Consider the following 19,869-nt stretch of genomic DNA (forward strand, 5'->3'; position numbering starts at 1 on the left):
ATGTGCAAAAGGAGCATTTTCATGAAAAGTGAAAAAAATTTGACCTCAAGCATGAGCAGTAAATTTCTTTTTTTTCCAATTTATGTCACCGTATCTCGCGCCTGGGTGGGGTGACGTAGAAAGAAGCGAAGATGTTGGTGCACCGACTTGGAGATGGATACTGAGATGACGTGGGACCTGATGGAAGACACCTCTGGAATGGTTGGCTGTGCTGTGGAATTGAAGGGTAAGTGGATTTTTTTTTTTTAAGGTACTTTTCAGTTCATTCTTTGTGATACCAATGGTCTATTTGGCTATCTGTACATTCTTCCCGCTGCCCATCATGCTAATATACTATGAGCTGTGGTTATAGAAATTATAGGAAGGGTTCCCTGAACACCTGAACGTTTTTTTTTTTTTTTAAGGGTTCTTTAACTCTGGCCTTAGGTCTAATGGCATCAGTACACAACACATCATATGAAAACATGTCTGAATGCATTCCCTATGGTTATGCCTGGATGCAAAGTTGAAAACAAGCACAGTCAATGCTCCCATAGAGACCCGGGAAAGCCTTGAGAAAACATTTTTTTTCTAATGCTCTTTTAATGCAAGTTTTTAAAGCGTGCATTAGATAAGAAACCATTTTTTTGTGTGTGGGGACAAAAGAAAACTAAGGAATAATAGGTGAGTGCAGATCTTTACCCTGCTCATCCCCCATCCAATCGCTGTTCTGTTACGCCTCCTATCGACTCCAGTAAAGGCGGAGGGGTCACGTGACTCTCCCTGGTGCGGGACTGCCTATTCCCCGCCCCTTTCTCCCAGCATGCACCCGGTTGAAAACAAAGTCCCACGTGACAGCCGGTGGTACGGCGCTGTCATGGCGTCTCCCAGTGCGAAGGGAGCCCGCAGTTGGCAGGACGTGATGGGCGGTGGGAGCCCTCGTAGGGACGCAGGGATGGTGAACTCGGTGGAGGACGCGGAGGGGCTGTATGTGGCGGTGGAGCGCTGCCCGCTGTGTAACACCACCCGCCGGAGACTTACTTGCGCCAAGTGCGTCCAGAATGGCGACTTTGTCTTCTTTGATGGCCGGGATGCAGAGAAGTAAGTGGGGAGTAATGTGACCCCTTCTCTCAGGGGTGCTGGTGAGAGCTGTGTATTGTGTGGGTGGGTATGGTCCATTGCAGGTTCTTTGTTGTGGCCCCTGGGGTCAAAGGTCACGTTGGTAAATCTGCCATTGGTGACAAATCTGCTCATGTATTGCTGGATAAAGAGCTCCATACAGCTTACCCCATACTCTACTCATTCTGACCTTTTAAATCGTCTGGCCATGCATGTTATAATCTAATTATACCAAATCATATATGCCGACAATGCACTCTGATTGTACAATCCCTCATCCCATCTGTTAAGGAGGAAATAAAGTGAAAAACTCCGAAAACAAAAAAAATCCACTTACCGTCAATCCTGCAGCGCAGTTTTCCTTTGGGTCCCACGTCGTCCCAGCATCCGTCTCCGAACCGGTGCCATCTTTGCCTCTTCTTCCTACGTCACCCCACCCAGACGTGAGATCAGATGACGTAGGTTGGAAAAAAACTTGCAAACTTCACTGCTCATGCATGGGATCGGCAAATTTTTCACATAAAGGCTTCTTCTGTGCATGCCTGAGATGAGGAGCACCGAAGCACTGGAAGGCATTGCGCTCCTATTCTATATTCTATACCGCCTAGGCGATTGAGAATTAGGGGGCGGTGCTGCATGCTTTATTTATTATAAAAAGGGTGTAGCACTATAAAACCAAACAGAATTTTTACTTTACATAAAAGTGATATTTCGGAGTTTAGGTCTGCTTTAAATATGAGGACAACACTGGGTACAGGTGCTATAACTATCGTTAGAAAACAAATGATTAGCGACCAATCAACGATTATTTTGAGCGATCATATAGTACACAAATCTGTACATGCTGTAACGATACGATTGTTCAAATATAATCCACCAATAATGTACACACGCTAGGTATGATCGTTTGAACGATGCAGGAAGTGACATGTACCAGGGAAAGTGTATCGAAACAATCCATGATCACTGAACGACCGTATAAACAATAGATAGCGAATGATCGTTACCCAATTGGATCCGCCGAGAAGGTCGTTCGTTTCCAGCGACATTCCTCATTCATCGGGGTCGTTGGTCTGTTGTTGTGCACTTTTTTTTGTTAACGATTATCGGACAATCTGTTGTTAATCGTTCGTTTCCAACAACAATTATTGCACGTGTGTGTACGTAGCCTAAGCAATTGATTTATTTCCAGGGGAACAGAGCCTGGTACTACATTGGTAAATCAAAGGAGATTGTACAATTAGATTGTGTCGAGTATGGTCACCATTAGGTTTAGAGTAAAGTGAGGATCTCCCATAACAATTTTTTACTATTTACTAGCCATATCTATCCTAAAAATAAACCCCAGGCGAACCACTGATTTGTTAGAGACCGGATTGTTTTACTTCTGTAGTTATGTAACACTTCCAGGTCTAGTCCCTCCCCCAGGCTGTGATTGGACCATTAAATAGGAAGTAGCAGGTTTTGAGCCTATTAGCATACTATTTTTCAGCATTTCAACCTTGTAGTACAACTGATTGTCTCTTTGTGCTGCTTCTCCCTCTGTAAAGCCTCATTTAAATGTCCAATGGGCCACGTATAGCAGTGGAGAAATCGGAGACTGGGCATGTGATTGAGGATATTATCAGTGACTGCAGAAAGATCACTGCTATTACTAAGCTATTCCTGCACCTTTTATAGGTGAGTTATTACTACTATAAGGACAGGTACAAACCTTCTTCAGGATCAGTGATCTTGTCTATCTTCTGGCATCTGGCTCCTTGGCAGCCTTATGGTTTTTTAAAGAACCAGGGTCTGCACTTACTGACGCCCCATTCATTCTCTATGGGGCTACCAAAGGGAGAAGCTACTAGTATCTCTCTTCCAAGGCAGCACTTCACTGGCATGAAGAAACCCTACTACAATCTCATTACTGGTCTGAACATATCCTAACTGGTCATTTACTGGTGGATACTCCCATAATTCTGCTTTCCAAAGCTCACTGTTCTCATACAAAGCATAAAATTAAAAGTAAGCAAACCGAAAAGAAAAAATGATGATTCTATTAGAAATCATTCTAAAGAACTTTCACTGGTTTCAATAGGCACCACAGTGTAGGCTACTGCCTGCAGGGCTTCTGGGGGGGGGGGGTCACACAATAAGTGCTCAGATATGACTGGTGCTCTTTAAAACTATGGTGACTCCAAAATTAAAACAACTTAGATCACCGTAGCAATTCTATCATTGGTGGTAAATTAATTCCCCACTATGTAATCAGTAGGATTCTCATCACCTTCTAGATCTTCCCTTGTTGGCAATGCTAGTGGTCTGTCACTCTCAGTGCTTCCTCACTAGCAACCAATATTCCTCTGCATCTGACCATCAAAGAAACAACTTGCATTTGGGAGAGCAGGTGGTGGTCGGCTGGTCACAGCTCTCTGATATCATCACATAAAATGCAGGACCGGCAGTCGCACGTCAGGATGCAGGAAGCGTGCCCAAAACCTGGAGCATGAGAGAAATGGAAACTGACAGTACCTGTCCTGCACCACCATTATTTTCTTTAAGAGTTACATGCATCTAAGAGTGTTGATTGCTCTACACAGTAGTGACCTAAGAACCAACAGATGGGACTACTGGTAAAGTTGGGAATAATCTAGATCTGTGTTGCAATACCTTGCTCCAAGGTATTGGAATCAGAGGATCGGCAATGACAGGCAGGCAAATGTCTCTCGGAAGTCAGAAATTTAAGCTTCTGTATTTTATTACAGTTTCTCTGTAAGATCTGTATTTGGCACTCCCTGACTTAAAGCGTACCTAAACTCAGAAATTTTAGACAACCCCTTTATGTGAAGTAAAAATTCTAATTCTTTAAGTGCAGCACTGCCCCCTATTTCTTGATCACCTAGGCGATCAAAAATGAAGGGGAGCGCATAGCCTCCTGGGATACCTAAGTCACCCATCCCGGGAGGCTCTTGGGTGCTCCTTCTTCACATGACCGAGCATCTCAGGCATGCGCAGTAGGAGCCTTTTCATGAAAAGGGAAATAAAATGGCCGATCTCACGCAAAGTTTTTTTCCAAGCTACATCACCCAATGTCGCGCCTGGGTCAGATGACGTAGGAAGAAGGACCCAGAAGAAGAGGCAAAGATGGCGGCGCTCAGAGACGTATGTCGGACAGCGCAGGACCCGATGGAAGACACCTCCAGACCGATCAACTGTGCTGCAGGATTGAAGGTAAGTGGATTTTTTTTTTTTTTTGTTTTCAGCGTTTTTCAGTTTACTCCCTCTTTAAATTGAAAGATTTCAGGAAAAGAAACAATGTGATGCTTTTTGAAAAATGTGGTCAGTTCCTACAGAATCCTTCTTCTGACCGTAGACCAGCGCCTTTAAAGAGTTAAAATATCTAGAAATTGAATGGTTGACAAGCCAATAAAGGTCAGTATGATTGCTGATGTAATGCTGCCCCATTCTAGCTGACAGACTAATGTCCAGATATTTCTCTGTGTTTGATTTTAGAATCGTGTCTTCCTGTTGGCCCAGTGTAATACATTTTTGTCATGCATTAGCATGCAGACAATTACACACAGCACAAGTAATCACTCCTGCCAAGGTGTTGAAACTGTGCCACGGGAAATAAACATTCCATACATCCTCCTAAAGATCTTGTAATGATTACAGTTTGTATAATGACTAATATTTGTGCAAGCTCTAAAATGGAATATTATTTGGATGAGATCAGCAGCTGGTATATTTTGATCCATACTAAGAATACAAATCTACATTTATAGAAGTCATTATGTCGGTAGACATGTCACATGTGAATTACGTTAATTTATTTCTATAGAGAAAACGTAAAATAGTGATGTGGATTCTGTCAAGCTGTGCCTGATATGTATTAAATAGGACATTCCATGACAAATGTGGGACCTGATTTTTTTTTTTTTTTTTTTTGCCATCCCCCTCTCCTTCAATATTAATGACTGTGTTCTCTCCATTATGTTTCCTTAAGCTGGGTGGGGCAACACATAACAAATTTGGTGTTCTCAGCTGTTGCCATAGGAATCCAGTAAGCCCTATAATTGTCAGCTTTCTACTTCCCTGTTCTGAATTTCTGATTTCCACCCTCTAAGTACGTGCATTGCCTTTGTATTATGTCCCAACTGTACAGTACACTTGTATTGTGATCCATCGCTTCAGTAACCATCCAAAAACAGCCGGGTGGTGTGCCCAGCTAAAAGGGGCTTGAGAGAACACTGAATGGCTACAAAGGAAAAAATATGTCTGACCCCAGCCTCTAACAGTTCTGGGTGGCACAGATGACTTCACCAACCTTCCAGCTGGGAATCCTGCGAAGATCCATTCTTGCAACGGGTTGGAGTGCATTTTGCTTGTGTTCTGTTTGGCATAGAATAACAAAAGATCTGTTTTAGGAAATATCGAAGCTGTCCAATATTCATTTGGCTTTGTCCAATACTCAATATAAATAAATAAAAATAGACTTCTCAATACAAAAACAGCATGAACCTAGGTTGTTGGGTACCAGTGCCTAAAGTTGATTTCCAATGACAGCAAAAACTATATATTTTGGAAAACGTTAACCTCTCCTCTTTACAGTATTGTGGTTTTGACCCGTTATTCTTTCTTTTGACTAATTGGCAGGTGTCAGTCAGAACGAAAAGTAGAAATCTCCTTAAGAAAAATAACAACCCAGAAAATTTTTCAAGCTGGGTGGCAAAAAATTGTAAGCCCCTTATATTGAGACCCAAAATCCCTAACCATACAAAAACAGCCAGGTCGTTCCTGAAAAGTTCTGGGTGGTGCGCCCAGCTATAAAGAGCTAGGGAGAACACTGATGACAAATAAAATATTTCTTATTCTGGTAAAGGGAGAAGCAATAGAACAGATTTTTTTGATGTCCATTTCTCCTTAGGGAGATGTCCCCTCATTTCTCCTTAAGCATTTGTTAACAGGAAAGTAAGGAAAATTTGATAGAGGACAGAAAGCAATAAAACTTTGTAGACAGGTAGGTAACAGAACCTCCACTCCACCTCCAACACATAGCCAACACATTTCAGGGGCAACAAAAACTTTGAGGCCCCTGTCTATTCTTCTGTTTCAAAACTAAACAAAGCTTTGCCTAGAATTAGAATTTGGAGCTGAAACAAATGTTTTTTTTAAATCTTTTGTTGTCATTGTAAACATTTGCTGTGTTCTCCTCTGCAGCAATTTTTTCAGCCATCTGCCATTAATGCATTTGTCTCTGGTGTGATCATTCTACCACAATTTTGCAGATTGTCTCACGACTACACCTGAATTGTATGCATTACACAGTCTTGTCATCTATAGAACTCACTGAGTGTCTTACTTGGTTGATTTTTTATTAGATTGCTGAGTGGTCTTTATGATCCTACTTTGTAGATTTTATCAATCGATCTGTCATGAGGATGGAATGTCACATAAATAAGTAAAAAGGGTAGCAATGTTTAGTAACATACTCTCTGAGGTTCAGTACCTTGTTTTGGGCTTGTCGATGTCATCTGTTTGAGACACTTGTGAGTTCATCAACCATTTGGAATATCTATGTACCTAATAATTAAATTCATCTCTAAACAAAGATGTGGCACGTGGCTGTTACCATTGTAGCATCAGGGTCCCAGGTTTGAATCCCAGCCAGGACACCATCTTGTATGGAGTTTGTATGTTCTCTCTGTGTTTGTGTGGGTTTCCTGTGGACTGAAGCTGGTACCAAAATGTTTTTGGATGGTGTTTTTTGAAAGCTTTTTCTTGGATGGAAGGAAACCATTTCTAATTGATGCTGAAAACCCCTTTTCTATCATTTGGTTTGACAGGAAGTGAGAAAAAAATCCCCACAGGTGTCAAAAATACATAATGAAAATAATTCCGTTCCAGTTTTAAGCAGAACTCCAGGCAAACGGCTTTATTTGCAGATGAGATGAATATTCAAAAGCTGTTTAACCTGACAAAACATTTGTGTTTTTGTAATTGCAGTGCACAAATGTACAGCTTTGCCATACAGCCTAGCCCTGTCTTGCAGGGCAGGAGGCTTAATATATTCTGCTGCAGTTCAGGATACATACAGGTCTTATCACACCTGCTTCTGAGCTCTGCTGTATAGGAACTAAAAGGTAGCATGCTTTAAACAAGACCCTTTGGATTAATGTAAACCTTTACATTATGGTAACACATGCTTTACACATTTAAAATGTTTTATTTTTTATTTTTTTGATATTTGGAAGCCCATTTATATAAATTGACTGCTTTAAAATGCAACATAGCACATGCTAATGCATACACACCAAGGCATAGAGGAGAGAATGGCCCCTTCCAAACACAAATTAATTTTCAGTATTGTTAGTTTGTTTTTTTTCCTCATTACTGGAGGGTGTTTATCTGTCCTGTCCTTTGTCAGCAGACAGGATATGAGCTGTACAGTCATGTAGATGTCAGCTTGTTGAACCTCATTCCATTCTATGTCCTTCTTCCCCAGGGCCACACACGTCGGAAAACGATCATACCAGTGTGACAGTTTGTGCCACCCTACTAGCTAAACTAAACATACATATTCTGTGTTACCACAGGCAGCTCGATCAGCAACACACATGAAAAATGGGCCTTTTCTTCAGCTGAGATCTATGCTGATAATTGTGGCTTATTAATCGCACAGCATTTTTGGGTCTTGACATATCCATAAATTATTGCTTAGCAGTAAGATCTTACAGGGTTTCAAGAGAGTGATGGACTTGCAGCAGCTGCTCTCTCCTCTGAGATATGAACTTATGTGCCCTCAGACACAGGCTCCCGAAAATATAGCACTGATGTGAATGGAAAGTTTTAGGCATTTGTTTGTCATGTATTCCTTTTACACTGCGCTGGGATGACTTGCTAAAGCCTAACTCCAGCCTCTTCAATATTTATTTTAGTAGAGTGGGAAAAAGTTTGAACTTTCGAGTTCATAAAGTCGTCTGTGCCATCTTGTCCTTACATATGCAGACCCCCCCTCCTTTCTTTTTTAGGTGTGAGTGGATATATTATTAGTAATAATATATAAAATACATGCAGCCTCTCTTCCCTGGTCAATTGACAGTAAAGGTCCAGTAAAAGTTTCTAAAATGTGTCATTTTTGGTAGATATACTAAACAGGTAATGGCCTAGGATTCTCATCACTCTTTAGCTGGCACCTACACAGTTGTGTGATTGTTGAATAAATGGGTAGATGCTGAAATAACACCAAGAAAATGCTGACATTTCTGCAGCTCTTGTAAATGAAACCTTACTGTTTGTTCACAATATGTAAATACTTTTATGTATATAGTGCACTCTAAATGTGCATAACAATAGCCCGACTTTAGGAGGTTAAGATTTCCAGCTCAGGAGCAGTGGCAGTGTTCATATTTCTTTCTTTTTTTTTTTTTTGTATTCTTTTATATATATTTCTAGGAATAAACAGTCCCTGTTGTGTGCATTGTAAATGTAGCCTTCTCCCCAGAATATTTTTTTTTTTATCCATGTGGTAAAAAAGTGGGCGGGGCAAGACACTGCAAATTTAGTGCTTCTAGTTATTTATGACACAGGTATCCAGTAACCCCTATTATTTTCAGTGATCTACCTACCCCCTATACTTCGTTCCAACTTTCTAATGGCTGGTATTATGCCCAAACTGTCCAATGCTGAGTATTTTAATCCAACTCCCTAGTGTTGCATGTTTTAATTGTGCAATCCCTTGTAGTAGTGTAAAATTGTGATCAATGTGGTGTAACAAGTTAAGCTTAAGTGACATTAGCAGTAACAAAAACTGGGCAATTTACCCCTCCTGAGTGACTACTTGGCAGCTACTAGTCATCAGCTAATGCAACCTTACTTCCATTGTGAATTCAGCCCAACTTCAGATGTCGCCTTCTAGCGCTATATCTAGATAACGCAAAACTTTTGTCTGTCCATGAACTGAGCCCAGTGAGTCCCAAGCTTGCTCAAGATTCCCTCTTCTTTCCGATGCTCACTGTTCCATCAAGTGCTGATCTCATTGGGCATGCGTGGAATTGAGCACATTTTTTACATTATAGGAAAGCCCCTGATTATGCGTTCCTGCCGTTGGGCATGCGCAAAAGGTGCAGCCTACATCCCACCTAGAATATGTGACACAAATATTCCAGGTGGCTGCAGATTTACTCTGAAGTATTTACCACCATGTCAGTAAACAGAGAAGGGGAAGTGTGCTCCCCCAAAAAAAAAACTCATAACTGTGTACATTCTCTATGCGCAAAAAAAAAAACTGCCCGTGAAATGTATCCACCCACCTCTTGATAGCTGTGTGTGTAAAGTCTTCCTGCCAAATTCTGCAGCCCAACAACTCAATGGGATCAAACCTTCATATCTCCTAAATTGTTGGTACACAGGGGAATCCTATAACTACTAATACCCAAAATTTCTTTAAGGAATATCAGGGTACGGATATACAATATTTAAAAACTTGTGGAAATTGAACATTTGGGTTGCTGTTTCATAAGAAAGGGCGCCTAGGAGCCCAAAATTGAAAGTTCACATTAAGGATCCCCAGGGACCACTTACATAGCAAGGAGCATTGGGGTGGGGCCCCTAAATTTTTTACCTACCTTTTCACAAAATCATAATTCTAACACTGCACTTCACTATCTGCTCCTGTTCTTTGGACCCCAATTTATCTGTACTGGGGCAGTGCAGGAAACTGAAAATGAAGGTGCAAGTGTGGGACACTTGTATAACCCACCCCTCTAAAATTTCATTAGCATGGCATCATTATAACATAAAAAACCTCCGCCCATCAAAACACGCTGCCCTGTTACACATAACCGTCTTCTTCCCTACCTTGAACCCTAATTTCTCCATAATAAAGAGGTGCAGGTAAACAAAATTTTAGGTGCAAGTGGGGAACACTTGTGGCTAACACCCCCCAAACATTCATCACCATGGCATCATTACAACCTAAAACAATGACCATCAAAACACGATGCACTGTTACACATGTCTGTACCCTACCAGTTCCTAAGCCGATATTTGATTTTGATGGGCAGATTTGGAATAGATTTGTGACAGGTATCAATTTAGGGGCCCCACCCCAATGCTCCTTGCCATCTAAATGGCCCCGCGGGTCCCCAATTTTAATTTGTTAATTATAGTCACCTAGGTTCATTTGCTTTTGAAACAGCAACCCCAATGTCATATTTTCACAAGTTTTTACAATTGTGATTCCTATATCTTTACATTTTTATCATCTGGGGGCTGAAATTGTGAATACTATTAGCTATGAGCGTCCCTTGTGCATCCTAAAAATTTCAAGTCACTATGACATACGGTTTAGGAGATATCATCCTGCTCCAATCAATTTATTATATAATGATTTGTAAAAAATTTTGTTCTTTTCAAGAAATGCCCTCCTTTAGAGTATTCTTCTAACTCCATTTGGTTCTTTGCTATGTATTTTTATATCTTTTTAATTGTGTGTGTGTAGTGTAATCACTAGTGTTGGTCCAATAACTCACTATTGGATTCGTCAGCTATTCGCTCGAATAGACCAAAATTTTTTGGGTGGTCGAATGTTAATTTCGAACACCATTAACCACCCTAGCGGTAATCCCGAGTGTGACTCGGTGGATTCCTTTTGTAAAAAGCAGTAATCCTGAGTCACACTCGGGGTAACTTAAGAAGGCCCCCTTACCCTTGCCCTGCGCTCCAGCGGCGATCTGATGGTTTCGCTGTGATGCCGGAGCGTTGGTCTGTCGGGGGCGTGGCTGAGCGGGAAATTTAACCATTTGCATCACCCGGAAGATGTCACATGCTAATCCTAAGAATTACAGGCCCACAATATAAACAAAAGTTTCTATGCAAAAAAATTAGGATCACTTTTTGCATCAAAAAACTGACAGAATTAGAATGCTAGGGGGGTTAAAGTCAATGGGAGGAAAAATTTGGATTTTTTTCAGGACTGTGTAGAGCTTTTACAGCCTCCAAACACATGTAAAAGATACATATTAAAGGATACATTATAAAAAGATACATAATACTATTACACACCCCTGTACTTCTCATGAATATTAAAGAGCACCTGTCACATGAATATTAAAGAGCACCTGTCACATCAACATTAAAGAGCACCTGTCACATCAACATTAAACAGTGCTCTTTAATATTCATGTAACAGGTTCTCTTTAATATTCTTGTGACAGGTGCTCTTTATTAGTGTATATATGTGTGTGTGTATATATATATGTCCCTCTCCCCACCCAATCACAGAGCAGTAGAGGTGATGAATGGAGATACTTTTCCCCATTAAACCTCTTGCCCTTGTATCACCTGAGGTTACAACTAATTGAAGGCACGTGCTTCCAATTAGCTGTAACCCCAAAGTTCCCACAGTCCAGGGATCCCACAATGACACTATGATTCATAATGTCATTGTCTGATAACCTGTAAAAAAAAAATTAGTTAAAATAAAAACACACACTAATTAAATCCATTTAAGATTAATTTTTTTTTTTTTTTTTTTTTTTAAACATTTTTTTCCCAAATTTTTGCAGTCCAATCCAGTGTTTTTCGGGTCGGGTCCATCCGAATTCGAACAACCATATTCGGTTCGAATATAAGGACAACCCGAATTCGAACACCAACACTAATAATCACTAATCAAGAGTCTTTTAGTTTAATCAACTGGCCAAAAAATGAAACAGAAATTATTTTGGCCAATAGATTACAAGCCTGCCCACCACGACAAGGTAGACTCTTTCAGGGCAGGACCTACACTAAGCTAACCTACTCGATGCTTGTCATCGGTTTTCTAGTGTTGGATGCATGTTGGTTGTAGGCCTCCTTTAGTGAATAGGTGTGTGAGTGTGAGTGTGTATGCATGTGTGTGTGTTTTTATATATGTAGATGTGTGTGTATGTTTGAGTGTATATATGTTTTTGTTTAACGTGTGTGTGTTTGTAATTTGTCTGTCTGTGTAGATCTCACTTCTGTACATATCTGCCAGCTGGTGTATGTCTAGATGTCCGTCCGTCTAAGTGTAAATTAGTGTCTGTCAATGTATGGTTAACAGTTCATGAGTGTCTCTATTGCTTGTAGAAATAAAAAAGAGCAAACGGTGTAGAAAATAAAAAAAGGGCAAAAGGTGTGTAGTCCACTGTACTTTGTTAAAACCTGACTCCTGAAGCAGTTAAATGTGCCCTGGAAATAATTATAATTACTTTTGCAACGTCCAGCACTGTCCAGATAGACATTTGAGATCCTACGAAGATCGATCCAGCGCCCATTGAGTCTCAATCTGCTCTTTAATTTTGATGTGACAGGTGCTCTTTATTAGTGTATATATGTGTGTGTATATATATTTTCCTCTCCCCAGCCAATCACAGAGCAGTGGAGGGGATGAATGGGGATATTTTTCCTCTTTGAACCTCTTGCCCTTGTATCGCCTGAGGTTACAGCTAATTGAAGGCACGTGCTTCCATTTAGCTGTAACCCCAAAGTTCCCACTGTCCGAGGATCCCACAATGCCACTATGATTCATAATGTCATTGTCGGATAACCTGTAAAAAAAAAAATTAGTTAAAAAAAAAAACACACTAATTAAATTCATTTAAGATTATTATTTTTTTTTTAACCTACTCGATGCTTGTCATCGGTTTTCTAGTGTTGGATGCATGTTGGTTGTAGGCCTCATCTAGTGAATAGGTGTGTGAGTGTGAGTGGGAGTGTGTATGCATGTGTGTGTGTTTTTATATATGTAGGTGTGTGTATATTTGTGTTTATATATGTTTTTGTTTAATATGTGTGTGTGTCCCCTACTCTAGGCTAATTTGTCTGTCTGACTATGTAGATCTCACTAGTGTACATATCCACCAGCTGGTGTATGTCTAGATGTCGGTCCGTCTTAGTGTAAATGAGTGCATGTCTGTCAATGTATGGTTAACAGTTCATGAGTGTCTCTATTGCTTGTAAAAATAAAAAAGAGCAAACAGTGTAGAAAATAAAAAAGGGCAAAATGTGTGTAGTCCACAAAGTCCAGCGCTGTCCAGATAGACATTTGAGATCCTACGAAGATCGATCCAGCGCCCGTTAAGTCTCAATCTGCTGGTTTGTTGGCTGAAAAATCTAAAAAATAAAGACTGAAAAGTTCACAACAAGCCTTCCCTGTTCACTGATTGTGGCAGTGACCCTTGTCCATGGAGTTATGACCTGTTCATGGACCGTGATTTCTATGTCGCTCTGGATCGGGTCCTGTGAGCCACTGGGGAATATTGGCCTTCATCCCGTGATGGCATTTCCTGGATGTTGGGCCGTGAATGTCCTCTGACACCCCGTCTTGGCATCCTGATGGTGTCAGATGCTCTTGTAGGTGGTGCAGGTGTAGACGAATAAAGTGTAAGGGAATGAGCTGTGTGTGAATGAGGTGTATGTTATGCTGTTGTAGGTGATTGAGGTGTAGGTATGGGTGAATGAGATTTAGGTAATTGAGGTATAGGTAAATGAAGGGTGGGTAAGTCAGTAAAAAAAGCAAATAGAAATATGCAATACGCACAAATCGCAGTCAAGGCGCTTTGGATGCTTCTAGAGAGGCTCCTCAGCAAGCAATTAAAGGCCACAGCTTCAGTGTAGGTACACAAGCCGTAGTCCGTGACAACACAGCTGACAGACAGCTGACTGACCAATGGCCAGTCATCCCAGCTGACATTCTTGAAAAATAATGGTTATTGCTATGAAGCAGTCTGCCCAAGACATTACTATCCAGTGATCATGTGTGACCTCCTAGCCAATTGTATGCTACAATATCCCAGCTGACAGGCCAATGGCCATATCCAACATGGTTTTTTTTTTAATTCACAAAGCTTTATTTAGGAGCAAGATATTTATGGTTATTTGGTGTGTCCATGGCGATCAGCCTGTATGTACAAGGCCTTGCAATCCAGGAAGCACTTGTGCCCCTTCCTAGCCATTAAAAGTCCTCACTGGCTGAAAAAATGTGATTCTTAAAGGTGTGTTAAAGCTTTGTGAATTATTTACCAATGTTTTTTGGAAGTGAGGCTTTTTTTAAATTCTAGTAGAGATTTGGAAGATGTAAATGGCTTGATTTATTAAGGATCTCCAAGACTGGAGAGGATAGATTATCTTGGGAGGTCCTGGGTGATCCAGCAAACCTGATATGTAGTTGGATAATGACTGAAAACATTTACCAAATTATAGGAAATGATTTTAAGGAATCCATTCCAGGTGTGCTGGATCACTCAGGTTCTTTCATGATAGTCTATTGTCTCCATTCTTTGAGAGTCTTAGTAAATCAGGCCCAAACACTTATAAAGCATTGTGACTGCAATCTCCAAATTGAGTCCCATTGGGATCCTTAAAAACACCTTGCTATATTTTTATTAAATATCCATCCTTACCTTCATGTGTGAAACCGGTCACCATTTAGTTAGTTAGTAGGGTGTTAATAAACTGAGCAAGAATACACTAAGGGCGCCTAGCCTTGTGTTCAATACTTTTACTATTAGTAGTACCAACAAATAAAGATTTTTAAGTTATTAAACTTACAAGCATACATAAAACTCATAAATGTTATTAACAAATACAATAAAAGTTATATATAAAAAAAGCAATTCCATAGATATCACCCATATATATCTACATATCTCATAAAGTATATAGGTAGTAGTATACTATAAACATAAAGTACTTATTTCTTACCCATCAATGTGTTTTATTTTATCTTCATCAGAAGGGTGAGATGAAAGACATTATGATTCTTATAATAGACATATACATGAATAAATACATTATACCGGATATGGTCCCACTGGGAGGGGCAGTGATGAGTTGGATGTCTTGCCCGGTCATTTCCATCCGTTGCTGCACATTGTGGGTGATATAGTGAAATCATGTTTGAGTTTGACACACAGAAATGTTCTTACTTTCAGCCATGCTGTTTTTTGGCTGGCAAGTTGTTACGTAGGTATCTTTTATATTTTTACTACTTTTACTATGTGTCCTGGTATGGGTGAATATATATATATATATATATATATATATATATATATGTGTACCACTATGCAATGACATATGTGAAGAAATGTTGTCAGATTTATTTTATAATAACTGAGTTGGTAGTGTATAATGTATGTTTTGGGATATATGTTTGTTATCAGAATCCTACTGTCTTTCATCTCACCCCTTTATATAATATATATATACTTTATGTTCATGGTGGACATATGTGGATTATATATGTTCATTTCATGTGGAATTGTTTTTATAACTTTTATTAATAGGAATGGTTAGGCATTCTTATTATTCTACTAGAAAGCCACTTAAGAATTAACCTTTTTCAGGAAGTTGTATAAAAAAACATGGAATAATAAATACATGTATTGTAGATGTACAGGTGGATTTGTGTAAAGTGTCTGGTCAGTGCCCTTGTGATCATATTGTGTCCTCCTTCTCACACTTGTTGGAGTGACCTGATTAGAAGAAAGTTATGGCTCTTCTGCCAGATGGGTCATGAGGAGAAAGAAAGCAGCTGGTAATATACAAAATATAATCTCATACTAACAATTGCATGTTTTTTTTTCCATATTATAATGTAACAAGGAGGTTTGGTCAAAGTGAGCAATCAATGGTCATGTAACAATTTGGTTGGTTGAGATTAGTGTATTATTGTTAATTCCAGATATCATACAATTGAGTGCTGACATTTTCTGGATACATGTCACAGTGCTCAACTCAGGAATTTTTTTGAGCAGGGTGGGAAGAAATTGTAGGCAGGTGGCAGCCCCTGTATTGTGACCCAACTCCTCAGTAGCCACATAAAAACAGCCGGGTGGTTACTGAAAAGTGCCGGGTGGTTTAGCCCAGCTAAAAGGGGCTGGGGAGAACACTGTGTCAGCGTTCTCCCCAGAATCAGCTTGGTGGGGGGAAGCTATAGCCAGGTGGTCAAAAAGGGGGGCGGTTCAAGACACAGCAAATTTAGTGTTTGTGTCACTGTTCTACTTAACCCCTATTCTTTGTTCTAATTTTCTAATGCCTGCCCTGTTAGTATGTCCAGTTTTTCCATTCTATTTATTATGCCCCAACTGTCCAGTGCTGTGTAATGTGACCCAACTTCCTAGTGTTCTATTTTTTCATAATGTAATGCCTTGTAGTAGTGTAAAAGTGTGATCAATGTGGTGTAACAAGTGAGGCCTAGATCACATTAACATAAAAAAATGAGGCCATTTACTATTCCTTGGTGACTACTGGTAATGGCTAAGCACCTGGGATTGGTAATGGGCGGTAAGTGCTCGACTTTTTCACAGCTAGCAGTTTTTTAAGCAGCAGTGGTTTCTGGCGAGAGGAAGGGGAAATCAGCAAATGCAACCCTACTACCCTAACTTCAGATGTGCCCCATGCTGGCTCAGCTTCCTTCTTTTTTTTGGTGCTCACGGTAACGTCAAGGGCCGCACTTCACATGCTTGAGACTGAGCACTTTTTTTTGTACTTTTTTTTACATTATAAGAAGCAGCAGCCCACAACCCTTTTGTATATGTGACACAAGTATCCCAGGAGGAAAAAGAAAAGCAAAAAAAACAGCATTTTTTCTATTATATAAGAGAAAGTCACACTTTTATATAATGTTAAAAGTGTGGTGATGTTTTAATAGCATCATGCATGTGATAGCAAGTTAATCCACAGTGTGTTATGTCATTGGCAGCACAGTGTGATAGCTGTGTGTGTGTAAAAGCTACTTGCTGTGATCAATCCTTTAGATCTCCTAAACCGTTGGTCGTAATGACTTGAAGAAATAGGGGGCACAAGTTTAAAACTTGTGAAAATTGAACATTGGGGTAGCTGTTTCAAAAGAGAGTTCCTCTAAGAGCCCAAAATTGAAAATGCAAATTGTTGACCCCCAGGACCACTTATACATTAAGAAGCACTGGGGCGGTGCCCCTAAATTTAAACATACCTTTCACAGAACTATAATTGTCATACTATGCTACCCTGTCTGCTCCTCTGCCTTGAACCCCAATTTCCAAAGGTGCAAGTGGTGGATACTTGTGGCTAACACCCCCAAACCTTCAATACTGTGGCATCATTACAAGATAAAAAATTTCTATCCATCAAAACGCACCTCCCTGTTACACATGACTGTAACCTTCCAGTACCTGAACCCCATTTTGTTTTAGTGGGCAGAGTTTATGTTCTAATGATGCCATAGTGATGAAATTGGGGCAGATGGTAGCCACAGATGTTCCCCACATGTTTTTGGTTTCTTACACATTACTGTCTACTTCTAACACTTGTGACAGGGCATCACATTTTGATGGGCGTGTTTTTATGTTGTAATGATGCTATAGTAATGAAATTATAAGGGGAGTTAGCCAAAGAGGTCCCCCACTTGCACCTATATTTTTGGTTTCACACATCCTGCCACTCTAGGGAAATTGGGATACAAAGAAAAGAAGCAGACGGTAGCACAGTTTGACAGTTATAGATTTGTGAGAGGTAGGTATGCATTTATGTGCCCTACCCTCCTTGCTATGTAAGTGGCCCAGGGGGTCCCTGATTTGCATTTTCAATTCAGGACTCCTAGGCACTTGCTGTTTTTTTTTTTTTTTTTAGTTTTGTAAAGTTTACTATGGAGCTCCAAGTGAATCTTCCATATGTAAATGTTTAAAATATCAGTTGTTCACCATCAGAAAAGTGGAACAGATTTCAAGTTATAAGACAGGGCTTTATTGCAGAAAATAACAGGTGCTCCTTTGTTACCTGCCTGATTTCCGCCCTCTGCCCATGTACCGCTCAGTGTAGGTAGCCAGGATACCCAATGCTTCCCGACGTCTTCTGCAGCTGCCAGGACTAAATGAACTTTCGAGAGACAAAGGAAGATGGCGGCCCCAGCAACAGAACTGGGACAAGTGAGTATATAAAGCAGATCTTAACCCTTTTATGTATGTTGAAAGTCACAATCATTGTTTTAGAAATATGCCACTTTTAGATGGTTCTTTTAATATTTCTGAATGTAATTTAAAGCATTTGTAAGTTATATTCAAAGACTTGCTTTGTGGCAAAATATAAATTAAATAAATCTTGGCCATCCTCTACAACAAGAATGTGTATCCTGATTGAAGAGAGCAGGAAAAACCTCTGCTGTGCATCATCAGAGGAGATATTGATCAGCCCTCTTCAGTAATGCAGTCAGTGTTTTATTTGCTAACCCCAAGCCTGCACTCTGAACTATTTTGATCCTTTTTTTTTCTCTTTTTTTTTTCAGTTTTGCAGACAAGAGGGAGAGATTAAAACGCTTAAGAGAAACACAGCTGGTTTTTCAAAAACAGTAAGTGGCACTTCACATAAAGCATAGTTTTTCAGACAGTAAATGCAGACATTCCAAGTTTTGTCGGAGAAGACTATGCAGAAGTGTTGTACAAACATATACCATGCTTTGAAGTGAAAAATGTGCACGTTGGTTCTTGAATGTAATAATCAAAGGAAATATTTGTTGAAGCATTTACATTCATATGTTAAGAGAAATTGGTATGAGATTTTAGAGGTTTCCACTTGTATTAGTGAACTGATAAGAGCCCTTGTAGATCTGGGCAGTGCAGTAACACACGTACGTGTGTTCATGAAGGCAGCTTATTTAAAATGAATGGGCTGCCAATGCACCACTCCAATCCACTGCATAGCAAAACACTACTGTGCATTGCAATGTGCTCTACCTGAGCTGGCATTTAAAGTGAATGACACTGCAACGCATGGTATATGCCTTACCACAACATATTGATCTAAATCGGCTTTTATTTTTAGTCAGTATTCTGAGAAAATCTCTCGTTGGTATCTGATTGTTCTTTGATAATATTAACATTTCTAATATGAACAAATATGTTTTTTCTCTTTCTCTTCTAGAGTTGTAACTGTCATAGAGGGGAAGCTGGCTACAGATCAGCTGGTATGTTTTATGGCCTTTTTTTTCACAGAATTGGATACTAGGATTTTAGTTTATAAAATGGTAGCCATTACCAAGTACAGTAAAACTAAATCTTTCCAGACCTATGATTCTCTTACTGTAGAACATTATGGTACCATTATACTTCGAGACTCTAGCAAAACTAACTGCCTACTTGCATTGTTTTTCTTTTATTCTGTAAATGTTTTTTTGTTTGTTTTTTTTTACAATTTTTCAGTGTGCCCTTATATATGCTAGAAAATGTGATTTATTCAGAAAGAGTTGATTGCCTAGCAGAGCCCCCTCGCCAATTGCACATCCTAGACTCTTTTCTTTTCTGTGCTGGCAAAGCTCCTCTTCCACCTCTTCCTTCTTCCTTATCAATAATTAATTTTTAATGAAGCTGACTGAGAAAAAGGGAATGGGAATACCATACTGTGTTCATGAATGACAGATATTAGTCTGGCAGGGTTGCTGACATCATATCCAAGATGGTGCTTCCCAGCAGGAGTCTTTAGAAATTTAAACAAAGGGAGGCTTTTACAAGTTTATAACCACTGTCATCACACCCCCCCCCCCCCCCCCCCCACACACACACTTAATAATTAATACCCACTATTCCCAATCTGTTAAAGTTCATTCTTTTTTTGTTCAAGAGAAGCAGGACTTCTGAGCCTGGACAGTGTACGACCTCTCCCATGTATGTCTTTAAATAAATGGCAAGACCTTATGCCTATGTGGACAGAAATAGAGTGTCTGTAATATTTTCCTTATACCACGGCAGGCTGAATTTTTTGAATTTTTTTTTTGGTTTCTGACCACAT

General features: G+C 39.8%; 1 protein-coding gene across 1 annotated transcript in view; it reads left to right on the forward strand.

Annotated features, from left to right (window-relative positions):
- The first annotated feature begins 815 nt into the window (after positions 1 to 815).
- ATG14 (autophagy related 14) overlaps positions 816 to 19,869 on the forward strand; it is a 36,876-nt gene continuing 17,822 nt past the window's right edge. Inside the window, exons 1-3 of the mRNA XM_072429097.1 lie at positions 816 to 1,080; positions 18,371 to 18,433; positions 19,006 to 19,048. Of these exons, the coding sequence (XP_072285198.1) occupies positions 857 to 1,080; positions 18,371 to 18,433; positions 19,006 to 19,048 (330 nt within the window). The 5' untranslated portion in view covers positions 816 to 856. The remainder of the gene's footprint in view (positions 1,081 to 18,370; positions 18,434 to 19,005; positions 19,049 to 19,869) is intronic.

The sequence above is a fragment of the Pyxicephalus adspersus genome, chromosome 12 (assembly GCF_032062135.1).
Source record: "Pyxicephalus adspersus chromosome 12, UCB_Pads_2.0, whole genome shotgun sequence".
Lineage (NCBI taxonomy): Eukaryota > Metazoa > Chordata > Amphibia > Anura > Pyxicephalidae > Pyxicephalus > Pyxicephalus adspersus.